A 14,613-nucleotide genomic window follows, 5' to 3' on the forward strand; every position below is an offset into this window, starting at 1 on the left:
CCGAGACTCTGTGGAAGCTAGATTAATAGACAGGACTTAATAATTTTCTAATTCTGTAGCAGGTCCTGTCATGTAGGAGCTGTGCTAACTACTGGGGCAGACTATATACAGACGTGTAGTCTTTAACAGCTCTATAGGGAAACGCGGGGTTGGGATGGCCTTCGGTGTACGCTTTCGTGAGCAGGAAGAGAATAACTTGTTTGGTCTCTTGCAGGTTCTGAGTGTGAATGCATAGGTCACTTTAAGTTGATCTTCTCCCTTCTGCGTGTTCATGGAGCTGGCCAGGTGCAGCAGTTGGCTCTGGAGGTAAAAAACAAACCAACCCCCTTGTCTGGATAATATATAATTAGCATAAACAAACCTGATTGTGTAACTATTAGAGTAGCACCTAAAAAGTATCAAGATTGGGGTTCCAAGGTGTTGGTTCCTCTGTGGAGTAACAAGTGATAGCTTCTTGCCTGTGTCTTTGCTCCTTTCTCTGAGGTGACGAGACAATTTGGTGGCAGGAATAAATACTGTAAATAGTCGCTATACTGGCCAGGGAGGTGACTGACTTCAGCATGCACTGCATTTTCTGGACAATGTCTAAACAGCTGGAATGTAATCGAGTGTTGTTTCTGATCTTTTACAGGTAGTGAACATAGTAACAAGTAACCAAGAATGTGTTAACAACATTGCTGAGGCAATGGTTCTTGCTAACTTACTGGCACTCCTGCATTCCTTACCTTCAAGTATGTTATAATTCTTATAATTCTTAGTCTTGCAAGGCAAAGGGTTGCCAACCCGGAAATTAATTAAAATGAGCTTACTACTGAGTTTTGGGTTAAAACTGCATTTCAATGGAGATGAGTGAGAAAATGTTCTATGTAACCTATTTGTCTTAAATGTGTGAGCTGAAACATGAATTGCAGGTATTCAAATTGTGTTGGAATTGTGTAGGATTTCTTTGACTAATTCTTCTAGGGGATTTGGGTAGTAAACATCTAATTAAGAAGCTATGCTGTACTAGAATGTATGATTGATTTGCTTAACGGACTGTATTTAGCCAGAAATTCCTAAGCTTGCAATTGTCATAAGCTTTATTGCTGTTTTGGTACAGCTTTCTGTTAAGAGCAGTTTAGTTTATCTTTGATTAGTTAATAGTCTATGTGGCAGGCAGACAGTTCTTAATACTTTTTATTTTGACAGGTCGGCAACTCGTCCTGGAAACTCTGTATGCTTTGACATCTAGCACAAAAATAATTAAAGAGGCCATGGCAAAAGGTACAGTATTACATTGAAAGCAAATGTTTCTGCAGCACTGGACTTAAAGTAAATACAGTAGCCAAATCTCACAATCAATGTGGAATTGGTGAATTCATACTACTTGTGACCAGAAAAAATGTGAAAGTTTTCCTATCTCTTTGTACAGGTGCTTTAATCTACTTACTAGATATGTTTTGCAACTCAACTCATCCACAGGTCCGAGCCCAAACAGCAGAGCTCTTTGCCAAAATGACTGCAGATAAGCTGGTGGGTCCAAAGGTAAGAACTTTAACAGCTCTTGTTGGAACTCTTGGTATTACCTGCCTCTAAGACAGAACAAAAAACCCCTCTTCTGTGACTGAAACATTCATGTGAAGAGCAATCTGGCTTTTTCAAAATAGTTAACTCTCAATCTGTGAGCAGACTTGTAGAAGCAGTTGTATTTATTGTAACTACTAGAAGCAGTTTGGTTTCCATTTGTCATTACTTTAACGTTAGATACCTAGATTTCAGACCTGTCATTGGCTATCGCTACTTAAAATGATAGCACTATTTTATTTTGTGGTGGTGTGTTCTAGCAGTTGGCATTATAGCACTACAAATAACGGGACTTCCTGGAGTTCTCCATCTTTCTGTCAGTTTGTCTTATGGTATACTAAATGTCAACTCTGTTCATCCTTTCTAGGTTAGAATTACACTAATGAAATTTTTACCTGGAGTCTTCATGGATGCCATGAGAGACAACCCTGAAGCTGCTGTTCATATCTTTGAGGGAACTCATGAAAATCCTGAGTTAATTTGGAATGACAACTCCAGGGAGAAAGTATCAACAACAGTTCGAGAAATGATGCTTGAGTACGTGGAGACCTACTGACTAAGTATTTCCTTAACCAAGACGCTCTTTTAGTGACAGTAAACAGAGTTGCTGTAGGAGAGCTGTCAGACAGAGCTCTGCCTCTAAAAAGTAGAATCCTTGCAAGCCAGACTTCAGTGAAAAGAAACTTGTTGACTCTTTGTATGTTGTACCTGTAACGCAGTGACACAAGGGCGGTTTGTGCACAATCCAGGTATTTGCTCACTGCTGTAAGATTTGGGAGGGGGTTACAGTGCGGAGAAAATGGGGTTTAGAAACTGGAACTACTTCAGTGCTGGAGGGAGAATGAGGTGTCACGTAGGGAAGATGACTGCTTCTTTTACTGCTCGTTAAAACTTACTTTCTTTTTAAAGGCACTTTAAACTTCAGAGGGACAACCCTGACGCTAACTGGAAGGTAAAAGTATACTGTTTCTGCTTTGAGTGCGTCCAGGGAGACTGTAAGCCAGCTGATAATACATGCATGTATATAACTCTGACAGGTTTTCCTCTTAAGGTCCCACAGGAGCTCGCTGCTGTGTGAACGTAACTGTTTTAATGCTGAATTGATGCTTTCATTACTTCTTGTACCTTGAAATCAGGCACTTTATTGGCAGTGGTTTTGCCAGTAATACTCTAAATTTTCTGATAGTTCAGGTCATTCTAAAACTTATCAAAAGTCAGCAACAAAGGAGAATACCAGTTTGCTGGGAAAAGTCCTGTCACTTATTACGTAGCTGTAGTAAACTAGCTCTTGGTTAAATGTTCAGGAATGTTAGTAAGCCACTGAATCTCAAAAATTATTGTCCTGAGCCATTCCATCACATCAGGTCAATCGGTGAGATGTTTCAGTCTGTAGTACTTGCCAATATCGGTGAAAGGCCAGGCATGACTTCCTCCCAACAGTGGGCTAGTTCAACATTAAAACGACTTCTGAACACTTGCGGGTTGGCCATTTCGATGCAGGTGGAAACTGGAAACTTCTGTAGTTTGATGGTGAGAAACCTTCCCCTGAAGTGTGTGGGAAAGGAAGGAAAGGGCTGGTTTATCAGCCTCGTTGCTGCTACTTCTCTTGAACTAGTGTTTACCACTAGTATAGATGTAGGCTCTGTTACTTGTGTTCTTTGAAAGAAAAGCCCACTGCGGTAGTACTGCCTGTACTGTTCTTCCTGCTCTCACTTCTTACCTCACGTTTCTTCAAGGTGAAGTGTTTACTGGTCTTGCACAGCTCCATTTCAGAGAATCCAGTCAGTTCAGTGACCCTTACCCCTTAGTCATGATGTATGTTAGAGAAACAATTGCAGCCCTCTCAAATACCCTTGCCAATAACCCCTTCTACTTTACAATTCAACAGCTGCCTGAAGACTTTGCTGTGGTGTACGGTGAGGCAGAAGGTGAACTTTCAGTGGGGGGAGTCTTCCTGAGGATTTTTATTGCCCAGCCGGCCTGGGTTTTACGGAAACCAAGAGAATTTCTCATTGCACTGTTGGAAGAACTTACTGAACTACTGGAGAAGAATAACCCCCATGTAAGATGATTTTTCTGATTCTGCTCTTTGAATTTGTTTAGCACTCTTAAGCTACTAGTCTTCTCGTGTCTGATTAACTTAGATTCTCACTCATTCTTCCCAACATGAATGATCTTTTTTGTCTTCTTTCTGACTCTGTAAAAGCATGTAGATATGTTTAGGCAACATCTGAACATGAGTCAGTGCTTTTAAAGTCCCTGAAGCCACAGAACCAGCTTCAGCAAGTCTTAAAGGCTTATCTTGTGGTAGAGACGAGGCTTAACAAATGAAGTGTCCTTAATTATTCCATGACTCGCCAACCTGAGAAAATGGCACTTGTTCTACACTGCCTAAAAATTTTCGGCTCTTGACACTTCTGGTGTCCTCCTGCAACACTGACTTCTCACTGGTGTAAATTGTGACCTATACAGTTAGGCTGCCACCTAACAATTGGCGTAATGTGGTAGAACTAATGTTGCAATTTGAATGAGAACAACGTTCAAGTCAGTAACTATTACTAAAAACTGAATTTTAAACAGTGTTCAGGCAGATTCTGGGTTAAACTTGCAGGGAGCGGACTGACTTGCAGGTCAAATAAAAGACATCCTTGTAATAAAGACGTGGCAGCAGTTTGTGAAGGCATGCAGACTACAGCGCGTGTGGCCAGTGCTGCTGCACAGACTGCAGAAACCTTTTAAGGATTCGGGTGGTCAGCCTAAACATCCATGCTGTCGTGCTTCCACGAGCAAGTTAGCACGTGCTGCTGTGCACGTGGCGGCTGCAGCCGGACACTGGCTTCTCTGGGTACTGGAAGGAGCACTTAGAAATTTCTGTGTGATCTGCATTCAGGAAGCTAGTGAATGTCTGCCACTGTTGGAGCTGATCACGTTCTTCAAAACTTCTTGGTTTAACAATTTCAAAGCAAAGCGACGTGATAAAAGCATTAGGGAGAAAACCTATAACAGAGCAAGTGAGAAGTGTTACTGTTATGGTGATACATGAGGCTTTGCTGAGTTATACTTTCTGTTGGTTTTTGGCTTTCTGCAGGGGGAGACTTTAGAAACCATTACCACGGCAACTGTGTGCCTGTTCAGTGCCCAGCCTCAGCTAGCTGATCAAGTTCCTCCACTTGGTCATCTTCACAAGATAATCCAAGCTATGAATCACAAGAACAACGCCATTCCTAAAAGTGCCATTCGTGTCATGCACATACTGTCTGACAATGAGGTACCAGATCATTTAAGTGCTCAAGGGGAGAAAAAGCATAACTGAAGTTGTTTGTATTGCTTAGTAGCGTTCCTAGAAGGGCATTATTCTAATGATAAATACTGTGTTCCAAAGCTAATTAATGGGAAATTGATAGATTAAAGATGATGAGAAATTTGTGGTCTTGGCTGACCATATCTGCCATAACTGTCAAGCTTAGCATAAAATAAAGAACTCTGGATGTTTTTGTGTCTCTATAGCTTTGTGTTCGAGCAATGGCATCATTAGAGACCATTAGCCCTCTCATGAATGGAATGAAAAAGAGATCGGATATAGTTGGTGTAGCCTGTGAAGCACTTAATCGGATGTTTCAGAAGGAACAAAATGACTTAGTAGCCCAAGTAAGTAGCAGATTCTCAGACTGTAAAAATGTGGTATTTTTATTTTTGGGTATCTAAACTGTTCATGAGAACAGAGGTACTGTTCAACTTAAGTGTCCAGGAAGCTTCCCAGAAGCCATCTAATGAATGTGCTTTTCGTGTTGGAGAAGTCAGAAGTCAGTCCTTCATCCAAAATGCAGAAGCGTCCAAGGATGTTACCCAAGTGCTGAAGCTTGATGCATAGGATAGTGTTGGCTTGTGTCTGCTGAGAAAGCATAACGTAGGAGTGCCAGCTAGTTCCACTGAGCTTACACCTGGATGGAGCAGAACTGCTGGGCAGCATCTTTGCTTTCTATTCTATGTACTTACACAGCTCAGGAAAGATTTACTGGCCTAAACGTACTTGGTAATAGCTGTTGGCACTTTCGGTTCACACTAATGCTAGCGACGTGAAACATCTAAGTGGAACTTCCTAGTCCCTGTGAAGACAACTCATTTGGGTATGTTTGCAGGCTTTGAAAGCAGATTTGGTCCCTTACCTTCTAAAGCTGCTTGAAGGTATTGGTCTTGAAAACCTGGAAAGCCCATCTGCAACAAAAGCTCAGATTGTTAAAACCCTGAAATCCATGACTCGCAGCCTGCAGTATGGAGAACAGGTGAGTACTGACAGGTCCTTACTGGGCTTTGTACACTTGGAATATCAAACTCTGAACGCCCCTTGTTCAATCTTACAGCTGTCACGTGCGTCATTCCACCTAAAACGTTAACGTCATGTAACTACAAAATTGTTATGAGTTGGAACATCTCCATCTTCTTGTGCAGAAGTCACTGGCTCAGTTCACGTGAAGAGCACTAATAAAAAAGACAAATCCCAAGTGCAGAAGTGTTCTGTAAGCTAGAAGGCTTCTCCTGACAGCTCTTCAGAACTTGTGTTAGAAATGGAAATTGCTTTTTTATTTCCTGGATAAATATTGTTGTAGACAACTGCAGCAGTGTCAGGGATGTATAGTCAAGTTGCTAAAATTTGTCTGAGTAACTGCTAGTTCTTGGTCCCTTTCTTTTACCCTTGTGTCGAAAGGTTCCTCAAGGGGAGTGGAACTGGGGATAGGTCGTTCCTCCAAGTTGGCCCTACCTTGCTGTAGTACAGGAAATGTCCGGTTCTACCCGAGCTCTAGATGCATGGCAGTTGGCTGCTTGCAGGGTTGCTTTTCCTTGTCGCCGAACTGGGGAATGAGGGAGAGTCGAGCTACTAAATGACTACTTTGTGAGCCTTCTGCATTACGTGACCACCTGCACAATTCAAATGGAAAAGCACGCTGATACAGTCTCCTTGGAAGTGTGTGATTCCATATCGCAGCCTAAACTGCTGCCATGCTATTGTAATCCTTCAGAGAAGTTTGATTCTAGAAAACGAGTTTGTTCCCCTAGCGTTAACAAATGTCACTTGCTCACTGTGTTAATCTCTTCAAATACTGTAGGTAAATGAAATTCTGTCTCGCTCTTCTGTGTGGAGTGCCTTCAAGGATCAGAAACATGACTTGTTCATTTCTGAGACGCAAACAGCAGGATACCTCACAGGTTAGCAACCCTTTCCTATTTATGTCCTGAGTCATACTGAACTGTTACTTAATTGTCAGACTTGACTCTGGAAATACTGTTTTTCCTCAGGATCTAGTGCCATCAAGTGGCCTGAACATTCCATGCTGTAAAAACCCAGTAAGCTTTTAAAGCACTTGACAAAAGCCAAACTTCTTTGTAGTTGAGAATGTCTTTCTCTGGATAGTCTTTGCTGTACCTACTTCTAAAATATCAAAGCAGTGGACACTGGCAAATCTTGCAAGTGCCCTGTAGTGATAAATCAGAGAAGTAATTGGAACTCGTGAATGACAGTAACTGTCCGTACTTCCTCAGGATCAGTCTACCTCAGTTCTGGAGCAGATTGTTTTCCCAGGCTGGGGGGAGGAGTGAGCTTTCTTCACAATCGCTTGGACTGTCTGTATTGACCGTGCCGTGGGAACGACGCTGCTGCAGCGCTGGGCACGTAGCTGCGCTGTCGGAACAGTGTGACTGTGAGCAGCGCAGCACAGCGCGCGAGGCCACCTTCCAGGTGGACTCGGTGCGCTGGCGGGAACGAGCTTGCGGCAGGTGTTTGAACGCACCTGTGGTGCACGCCGGGCGAGTCACCCGCTGGTGCCACCGAGACCGAAATGGCACCCGGGGGTGCCTCCGCAGTCCCACTAGCAGTGTAGAAGAGCGTTCTGGCTGTGTGCAGCACGTGCACAATAGCAGCTGATGTAAACTTCCAGGCTGATGATGGCACGGGGTGGACGTAATCCTAGAACGGTTACGTCATAGCAAGTCAAATTCTGGTTCTTCCTTCACTCACGTGCAGCACTTGGTAGCCACATCCTTAATGACTACAGTCCGCTGTATCACAGTCCAAAACTCCGCCACCACAGACTGCCTGCCGTATCTGAAAATGGTTTATGTCCTGACACTGCAGCACCTTTGTCTAAAGCAGCACACGATGCAGACTTTTGGCTCCTCAATAGCCACCTGCTGGCCCATCGCTTGGTCTTAAAAGTTGAGTCTCCCCGGTAAGGTTTTAAAGTCCTTTGTGGCAAGTCAATGGGAACACTTCGTGTGCCACATGGACCTTTCTCAGCTAACCCAATATAGGAACCTTGGTAAAGCCTTTGAGCGTAACTGGGTTGATGAGGTATAAATCAGATGGCCGTAGACAGGGGAGTTTTCCTTAAAGAAACACTAGCATGTAATCTGAGAAAATGAAGCAAGAGCCTTTCAAGTCAAGAATTAGACATTCTAGAAGCAGATGCTTAATATTTTGAGAGCAGGTATGTTGCAACTCTTGGCGTGTTTTTCCACCCAGGAAAGACTCTGCTTTAGCTCTGAACAGGAGTTGTCTGTTTATTGTGCCATGCAGTGCTGCTTTGACAAAGAACACTCGAACACTTGATTCAGTTGGTCCTGAATTTCCTGGGTAATTCATAAACACTGTAAACTATGAAGTAAATGCTGGCTGAAGACTGGCTAAGAACTGAAATTACACCAGACGCTGTCAGGCTTGCAACTGGGGGCACTGTAGCTATCCAAGTGCCTTAAGGCCTGTGCTGCATTTAAATTGCCTGATGTTTAAGTGCTTGCAGATGGAGAATGAGGGTGCTGTATGAATGCAAAGTATAGATGGAAACAAACCATGAGCTTTATTTTTAACCTGCCTTATCTTGTATTCTGCCTTATGTCTTGCTTCAAATTGCTTTGCTATTTGCACTTCCCTTGAAACTTCCCTTGCTTATTTCTCTTCCCTCAGGTGTCTCTTCTCCTTCCCTTCTAACTGGCAGCAGTCCCCTTCACCTGAGAAGTGGGCTTTAGATCTGCTCTGCCAGGCAGCTTGCTAACTTCTGTGTAGCTCTCTAAAGCAGGTAGATACCGTCTTGCACAATGCACGCTGCGCTTGCTGCGTTCCCAGTGATAGATGCATGTTGTAGAACTGTAGCGATGCGTGTTCCCAAACTGCGAAACACCAATAGACTTGCCGCCTCTGAGCACACAGGAGCAGAAAACTAACAACTGCAGTGGCTGATACTTGCTGGTACTACAGATCAACTAAACTTCTGAAGTACGTTAGGGATCCTCCATAACGGAGGAATAGCTTGAGGGACAAGAGAACTAGTGGAATTTCTGCACTAGGACATGTAAACGTGGGTCTGGCTCTTGGCTGGTGCCACCGATGGGCTGGCAAAGGGAAGTTCCCCCTCTGCAGCCAGGGAGCTGTGTTTTACCAAAGGCACGGCTGGCTTTGCTCTCGCTTGCAGTGGTGTAGGACTGTTTGTGAGGAGACAAACCATGCTGGGGTGTGGCTCCGGGCTGTGGTGTGAGAAGGGAGGGTTGGGCCATGAATTGGGAGAACTTACTGAGGATGACTTTAGGCGGGAGAGTGAAGGACCCAGCAGAACTTACCGTGTAGAAGGCCAGGGTAGGCTGAAGGTCTGATACCAAGCTGATCACTGTCTGGATGCAGGGACATGCTGTGGGTTGGCAGTTTTCTGCAGTCACTAATTAGTAAGAGCTGCTGTTGAAACACCTCGTGCTGCAACATGAGTTTTTACTGCATTTGTTGAAAATTTCTGTATGACTAAACTTTAAACTCCAGGCTTCTCCCTTTGAGGGAGGGGGGCTTTGTCTGCAGTGCAAAACTGACAGCCCCTGGAGTAACTGACATAGAGACTGATTAATGGTGAGGAGTTCTGTACCTCCAGCGCAGAGTTTGTGTATCCCAAGAGCGCTGTTACTTTTTCTTACTGAAGGCACAAAGACCTGCCTAGACAAGCATGAGGCAGTTCTGCTCGTTCACGGGGCAGCCTGTTGAACTTCCTTTAAATATGCAGCTGGGAAAACCTTTGCAACACTGAAAGCATCAATGTGGAGCCCAGCAGTACCTGCGTGCCTGAGCAATGTCACTTCTGCAGCAGGTCCCTTCCTTAGCAAGGCAAGGCCACCCCTGCTTTATTGCCGCTTCCAGACACTGCTAGTGGTCGGGGTTCTTTTGAAACTTGTTCGGCACATCAGAATAAACAATGTTGAGCAAGTCTGAGAATGGCCTCCACAAGCTATGCGGTGGACTAAGATGCCTTAGTTCCTAGATTCCAGAGAAACTAAACAAAACCTCTTAAAAGTTCTTGTTTAAGGTGTCTGGTTGACTTAGATGGTGTATTTGAGTGGTACCAGAGGGAATAAAGCTGTTCAATTGCTCTTTTGAATCAAAACGAAGCATCAATATTCTGTTTTTTTCCCCCAAAGGCCCTGGAGTTGCTGGTTACCTTACTGCAGGGACGACATCATCTGTAATGCCCAAAGTACCACCTCCGGTAGACAACGAAGTGGGAGATGTCAGTTAAGGACTGGACATCCTTGTGAAAGACACAAAGGCAGACTGGCCAGTGACGAGGAACAGCACTTTCCTCCAACTCATTGAAATGAACTTACTGCCTTTCCAAGTGTTTAATGACAGTGTTATTCCTTTTTCTATGACTGCTTGGGTTTTTTTATTAGGAAAAAAGTCAGTGATTCTAACTGTCACACTGTAACACAAGAAAGCACTCTGTGGATCAGCTGAAATGGGTACACAAGAATTTTTTCTTGTTGTATGTAAGCACATTTTGTTCCTTTATATTTGTTTACAAGACTGTGAATCAAACTTTCCTAGTTTTTATATTTTATGAATTAGTGTGACTGGAGTTGAGCTACAGTCTAGAGGAATTGGCCTAAAAAATCACTCTGACCTCACCGATTCCCCACTGAAAGGGCATCCCTCCTTTTCCCAGTCTGATGTGATCACTCCCATTGAACAAGACTTGCAAAGGGTTTCTCCCTGCACCAGTTCACTGATGTCCTTAATCATTAACATTATTTTCTTCCTGAGATCAAACAGCATTAGACATTTGTATGTATAACTGGCTTGACCAAATTGACAAAGCTTCAGCAAAAAAACCCTTAAAGTTGACATGTTATGTAAGAAATTAGTGTAATTGTGAAATGTTCTATACATTATCCAGTATATAAAAACTTTCTATATTGAGTGTACATTATACAGATCATTCATATGTACATAAAATTTTAAAATAAAGGGAATTAAGAGCCTTGTTAATGAGATAAAAGTGGTGTTCTTATGTAGCTGTTCTTTGAAGGTGTGGGAAACAAGGGTGGTCACAGACCTTAATTTGAGTGTGGCTAAGAGGGAGCCTGCATGGTCTTGCTTGGAAAAACACTGTCCAGTTTTGACAGCCTGGAGCAGAACCCCCAAAGCCCAGGTGCTGGTACAGTGCAGGCTCTTTTGTATGTGAAATGCACTTCAGCCACTGGCTTGCTCATGTTCTCAACTTCCTAGGAAACATTCTTGGCAGGAAGCAAGAGGAAACTTGAGATGGATGGAAATATAAACAGTAATTACTGCTTTCTCAAAAGGGATTATGATCTTGGCTTTCAGTAGTATAATGAATTGATAGGAGGTAAGAAACTTCTTTGTGGAAGGCTTCCAGTTCTAGGTACTCTGGAACTGTAGCACTCAGACTGACTTCAGCAGCTTTAGCTGGAACACCCCTCAGGGGAATGTTGGCCATAGGCTTAGGGACAGAACTGGCTCCGGTCTCATCCTGAGGACTGAGCCAAACAGGCCCTGTTCTCTCTGAGCTCCAACACTGTGGTGGTTCATGCAGAATGTGAACACTTGTAGCCTTAAGCTAATTGTTGATCAACCCTGTATAGGCTGAAAAGTGATTGTCCTAACGTTACAGCAGTAGAGCTGCTGGCGGTGCAGTATGCTGCGATGTGCCTGCTGCTGTACGAACACGTTCTCTTGTAAGTAACCAACATCAAAGAGGGTTGTTACAGAATTAGAGCTGAGGAGCTCTGACCTCCGAGAACTTCGCAAGGATGTAGTGGGCATCAATTGCAGAGCCTGGTTTGGTAGCAGAGGAGCCCATGATGTGCCCTGTGCCAGTCACTGCTGGTTGCAGCCAAACCCTCACCTCCTCAGAGGGAAGGTACCACCTGTGCTCAGACATATTTAAGAAAGGGTGGGAGCAGCTGGTGCCATGAGACAGGCGGAGGCTTGTGAGGATGCAGAAAAAGAGATGCAGAAGGAAAGATGCAAGGGAAGACCAAAGGGGCATCTATAAGGAACAGCATGAAATCCTTAGGGAAAAGGAGGGCAGCTGAGAGCAGGAGCCGGGGAGGAGAGAGGTTGGACTGCAGCTGAGCTTTGGAAAGGGAGAAGAAAGGCATTACCCGAAGTGTTTAATTGTCATTTAATTAAAAATTAAAAGCTTATCCTAGCTTGCCATGAACTAAATTGGGTGAAACTACTTAGTCAGAACTGCTTTGCCTACAATAAAAGGATAGAGTGCTTTGGCTCAGAACAAATAAAGCACTGTTAGAAATAAAGACCTGTTAGAAACCGGATTTTATTGAGTGTTATAAAGAACCCAGATGAATTCTGGTATTTACATGGAATTATGCAAATTTTTAAAAGCAAGCCTCTGATTATTAACTGTAATTGTTACAAGTAGAGTGAGAGAATATGTATTGCCTTAAGCTAGAATCAAGGCTTTGTATCCATCTGATTTTACCTTATTGTACTGAACAAAATCTTTCCCAAGTCTTCCCTCCGTTTGAGATGGCTTTATGCTGATGTTACATTTTTGCAGTCAGCTGCTTTGACTGATCAAGCAGTTCCCACTGTGCAATGGTTGAGAGATGAACTTCGTCAGGCCCATCTGCCAGGCGCAGGGTCCGCATATAAGCAAACCTGTGTTGGAAGAGCTGCATTAGGGGTAGGGTTCGAGTCCCGCCACAGCAGCAAGCCAGGCTGGCAGCGGCAGGTCTCAGCACTATTTTTGCTGCAGCCATCCTTGTAAGAAGAATCTCTCTGTAAAGAGCTTTTGTGCAGGAGATACATCAGCCCAATCTTCCTGGCAGGGCTGAGATGTGTGGGCTGGAAATGCCGCAGCCTTCCTTCTCCCCGAAGCCATAAGGGATAAGACTGAGCTTTAGACACAAATCCCCTATGCTGCTGATAAGAACTAGTTTTGGGGTTTTTTTTTTAAGTGTAAGGCAATGCAATTGCACTGGACTTGAACTGTAAAAGCAATTGTTTGAAGTTTTATAGCTTACAGACCATTCTTTCAGGTTACCTGAGGGTGAAGCAGCCTGTCCTGGTGTTATAAAACTCTCTTAAAAGGAATGCTTTGAATCTACAGGTAAGTCTCCCTTTACTCACATAGAAGCCAAAGGAAAATCCTGGGAAACTCCAGCTCCACCACACACTTGGATTGCACAGTCAATCACTTTAAGCACAGCTCGAGGGACAACCACTTTGGTCATGGCTACCTGTAGTTAGAAGAGAACTCACATTATCAGTAAGTTTCATGAGCCAGTGAAAATATTTATCCAACAGCTCTACTGAAGATTGGTATCTCACAGTACATTCCTTCCTCTTTGGACTGGATGAGAGCTCCATGGTTCCTGTTCCCTCGGTAAGGTTACACCCTCCAGTCACCCAAAACTACCTCATCGTGTTGACATAAGTGAGCAATACTTGACATTCTTTCCATTTTTAAATGCTTTATCAGATTGATCTCAATGTTTTTAACTGAGAACACTTTCCAATCTTGTGACGATCAAAAGCACATCTGAAGGCTATTTTCAACATGAAGTTATGCTCTACAATTAGATGACTAATGTTTAGCAATATGTTTTAGCTTGTATTTCAACCAGTTGAACGCACAGCTATTGCGTCCCCCGAGTCCTCGCCTAAGGCTGCCAGAAAAACCTTACCTCTTTTCTTGCTTTTCTGTTGCCCAACGTGTCGATCTTGCTGGCTGTTTTCAGCGTAAGCAGTCGCGCCTGTTCTATGCTAAGGCGGCATTCAGCGATCCAGTGGGCAACAACTTCCTGTGAAAGCAAAGCCAATGAGCAGCAGTCAGTCAGTGCCTCTGGGCATGTCTGGGTAAACCCGCTCCAAGGAAGATGCCCCTATGCCTCAGCATGTGCAGTCACTCAGAGACACTCTGGTGCAAATTAAAGCTAGTTCAATGCCTGTAATCTGAGGAAAAAAGAAAACAATTGACTGACAGAAATACTAAAGATAGTGCAGTTCTTTTCCTGTCAGGAAGGAGGAAAAGGGGAAGAACTCTGGATTCTGGCACGCTTCCATTTCCTGGTCAGACCCACAGCTTGCTAGCCATTTTCCTGAAGCCCTTCAAAGCCTGCTTTTTACTCTCTGCTTTCCTTTACTGCTACCAGGACTCACAACCCTCTCTGTGCGCAACATGCTGCAGCATACAAAAACTGGGGGTGGAAAGACAGAGGAATTTGTTCTGTTGTGCTAAACTACTGGTGGTTGTGAGTACACACCCAGGTGAACAGCTACAGGGTGGTGCCTGCTGCATCTGTCTTCACATGGATGATAAATTAGCAGCTCCCTTGCTCCAAATGAAGCTAAGGTCATGGCAGCCCTTCCCGGCTCCTCTTGCCTAACTCCCCTCTGCAGCAAACATACCACAGTTAAAAAAAAAAAACCCAACCCTGTTTATGTGACGCTTGTCAGCACAAAAGCTGTGTGGAGCCTGAGCCAGCCTCGGGCACACGCTCCTGCCTGCACCGAGGATGCTGTAGCCTTGGCAGCCAAAGGAGGCACGAGCAAATGTGCAGCACTGGCTTCAGCACAAAGTCCGGGGGCTCTGCTTAGCTCATGGCGGCAAAGGCGGTGTGAACCCGCGGGGGGCGTTCGGATACACTCTTCTGCAGCAGCTCCCGGGGTTTAACTAAGGGCTGTGTGGGCGGTGGTGACAGTCAGCCTGTTACCCAAGGCAGCCAGTGGCCTCACCTCTCCCTCAGCTGTCC

At 44.2% G+C, this 14,613-nt stretch overlaps 2 protein-coding genes across 2 annotated transcripts in view; one reads left to right on the plus strand and one right to left on the minus strand.

The window, feature by feature from the left end:
• DNAJC13 (DnaJ heat shock protein family (Hsp40) member C13) overlaps positions 1-10,861 on the plus strand; it is a 50,542-nt gene extending 39,681 nt beyond the window's left edge. Inside the window, exons 45-56 of the mRNA XM_086468720.1 lie at positions 215-306; positions 632-731; positions 1,189-1,263; positions 1,412-1,524; positions 1,931-2,100; positions 2,473-2,515; positions 3,452-3,625; positions 4,652-4,831; positions 5,071-5,211; positions 5,703-5,846; positions 6,669-6,768; positions 10,012-10,861. Of these exons, the coding sequence (XP_086324846.1) occupies positions 215-306; positions 632-731; positions 1,189-1,263; positions 1,412-1,524; positions 1,931-2,100; positions 2,473-2,515; positions 3,452-3,625; positions 4,652-4,831; positions 5,071-5,211; positions 5,703-5,846; positions 6,669-6,768; positions 10,012-10,109 (1,430 nt within the window). The 3' untranslated portion in view covers positions 10,110-10,861. The remainder of the gene's footprint in view (positions 1-214; positions 307-631; positions 732-1,188; positions 1,264-1,411; positions 1,525-1,930; positions 2,101-2,472; positions 2,516-3,451; positions 3,626-4,651; positions 4,832-5,070; positions 5,212-5,702; positions 5,847-6,668; positions 6,769-10,011) is intronic.
• A 1,293-nt stretch (positions 10,862-12,154) lies between these two features.
• Positions 12,155-14,613, minus strand: part of ACAD11 (acyl-CoA dehydrogenase family member 11) — a 31,870-nt gene continuing 29,411 nt past the window's right edge. The window contains exons 18-20 of the mRNA XM_086467545.1: positions 13,546-13,662; positions 12,989-13,098; positions 12,155-12,517 (exon numbers count right to left, since the gene is read on the minus strand). Coding sequence (XP_086323671.1) covers positions 12,403-12,517; positions 12,989-13,098; positions 13,546-13,662 — 342 coding nt within the window. The 3' untranslated portion in view covers positions 12,155-12,402. The remainder of the gene's footprint in view (positions 12,518-12,988; positions 13,099-13,545; positions 13,663-14,613) is intronic.

This window comes from Leptosomus discolor, chromosome 7 (genome assembly GCF_034619465.1).
Source record: "Leptosomus discolor isolate bLepDis1 chromosome 7, bLepDis1.hap2, whole genome shotgun sequence".
NCBI classification, from domain to species: Eukaryota; Metazoa; Chordata; class Aves; order Leptosomiformes; family Leptosomidae; genus Leptosomus; species Leptosomus discolor.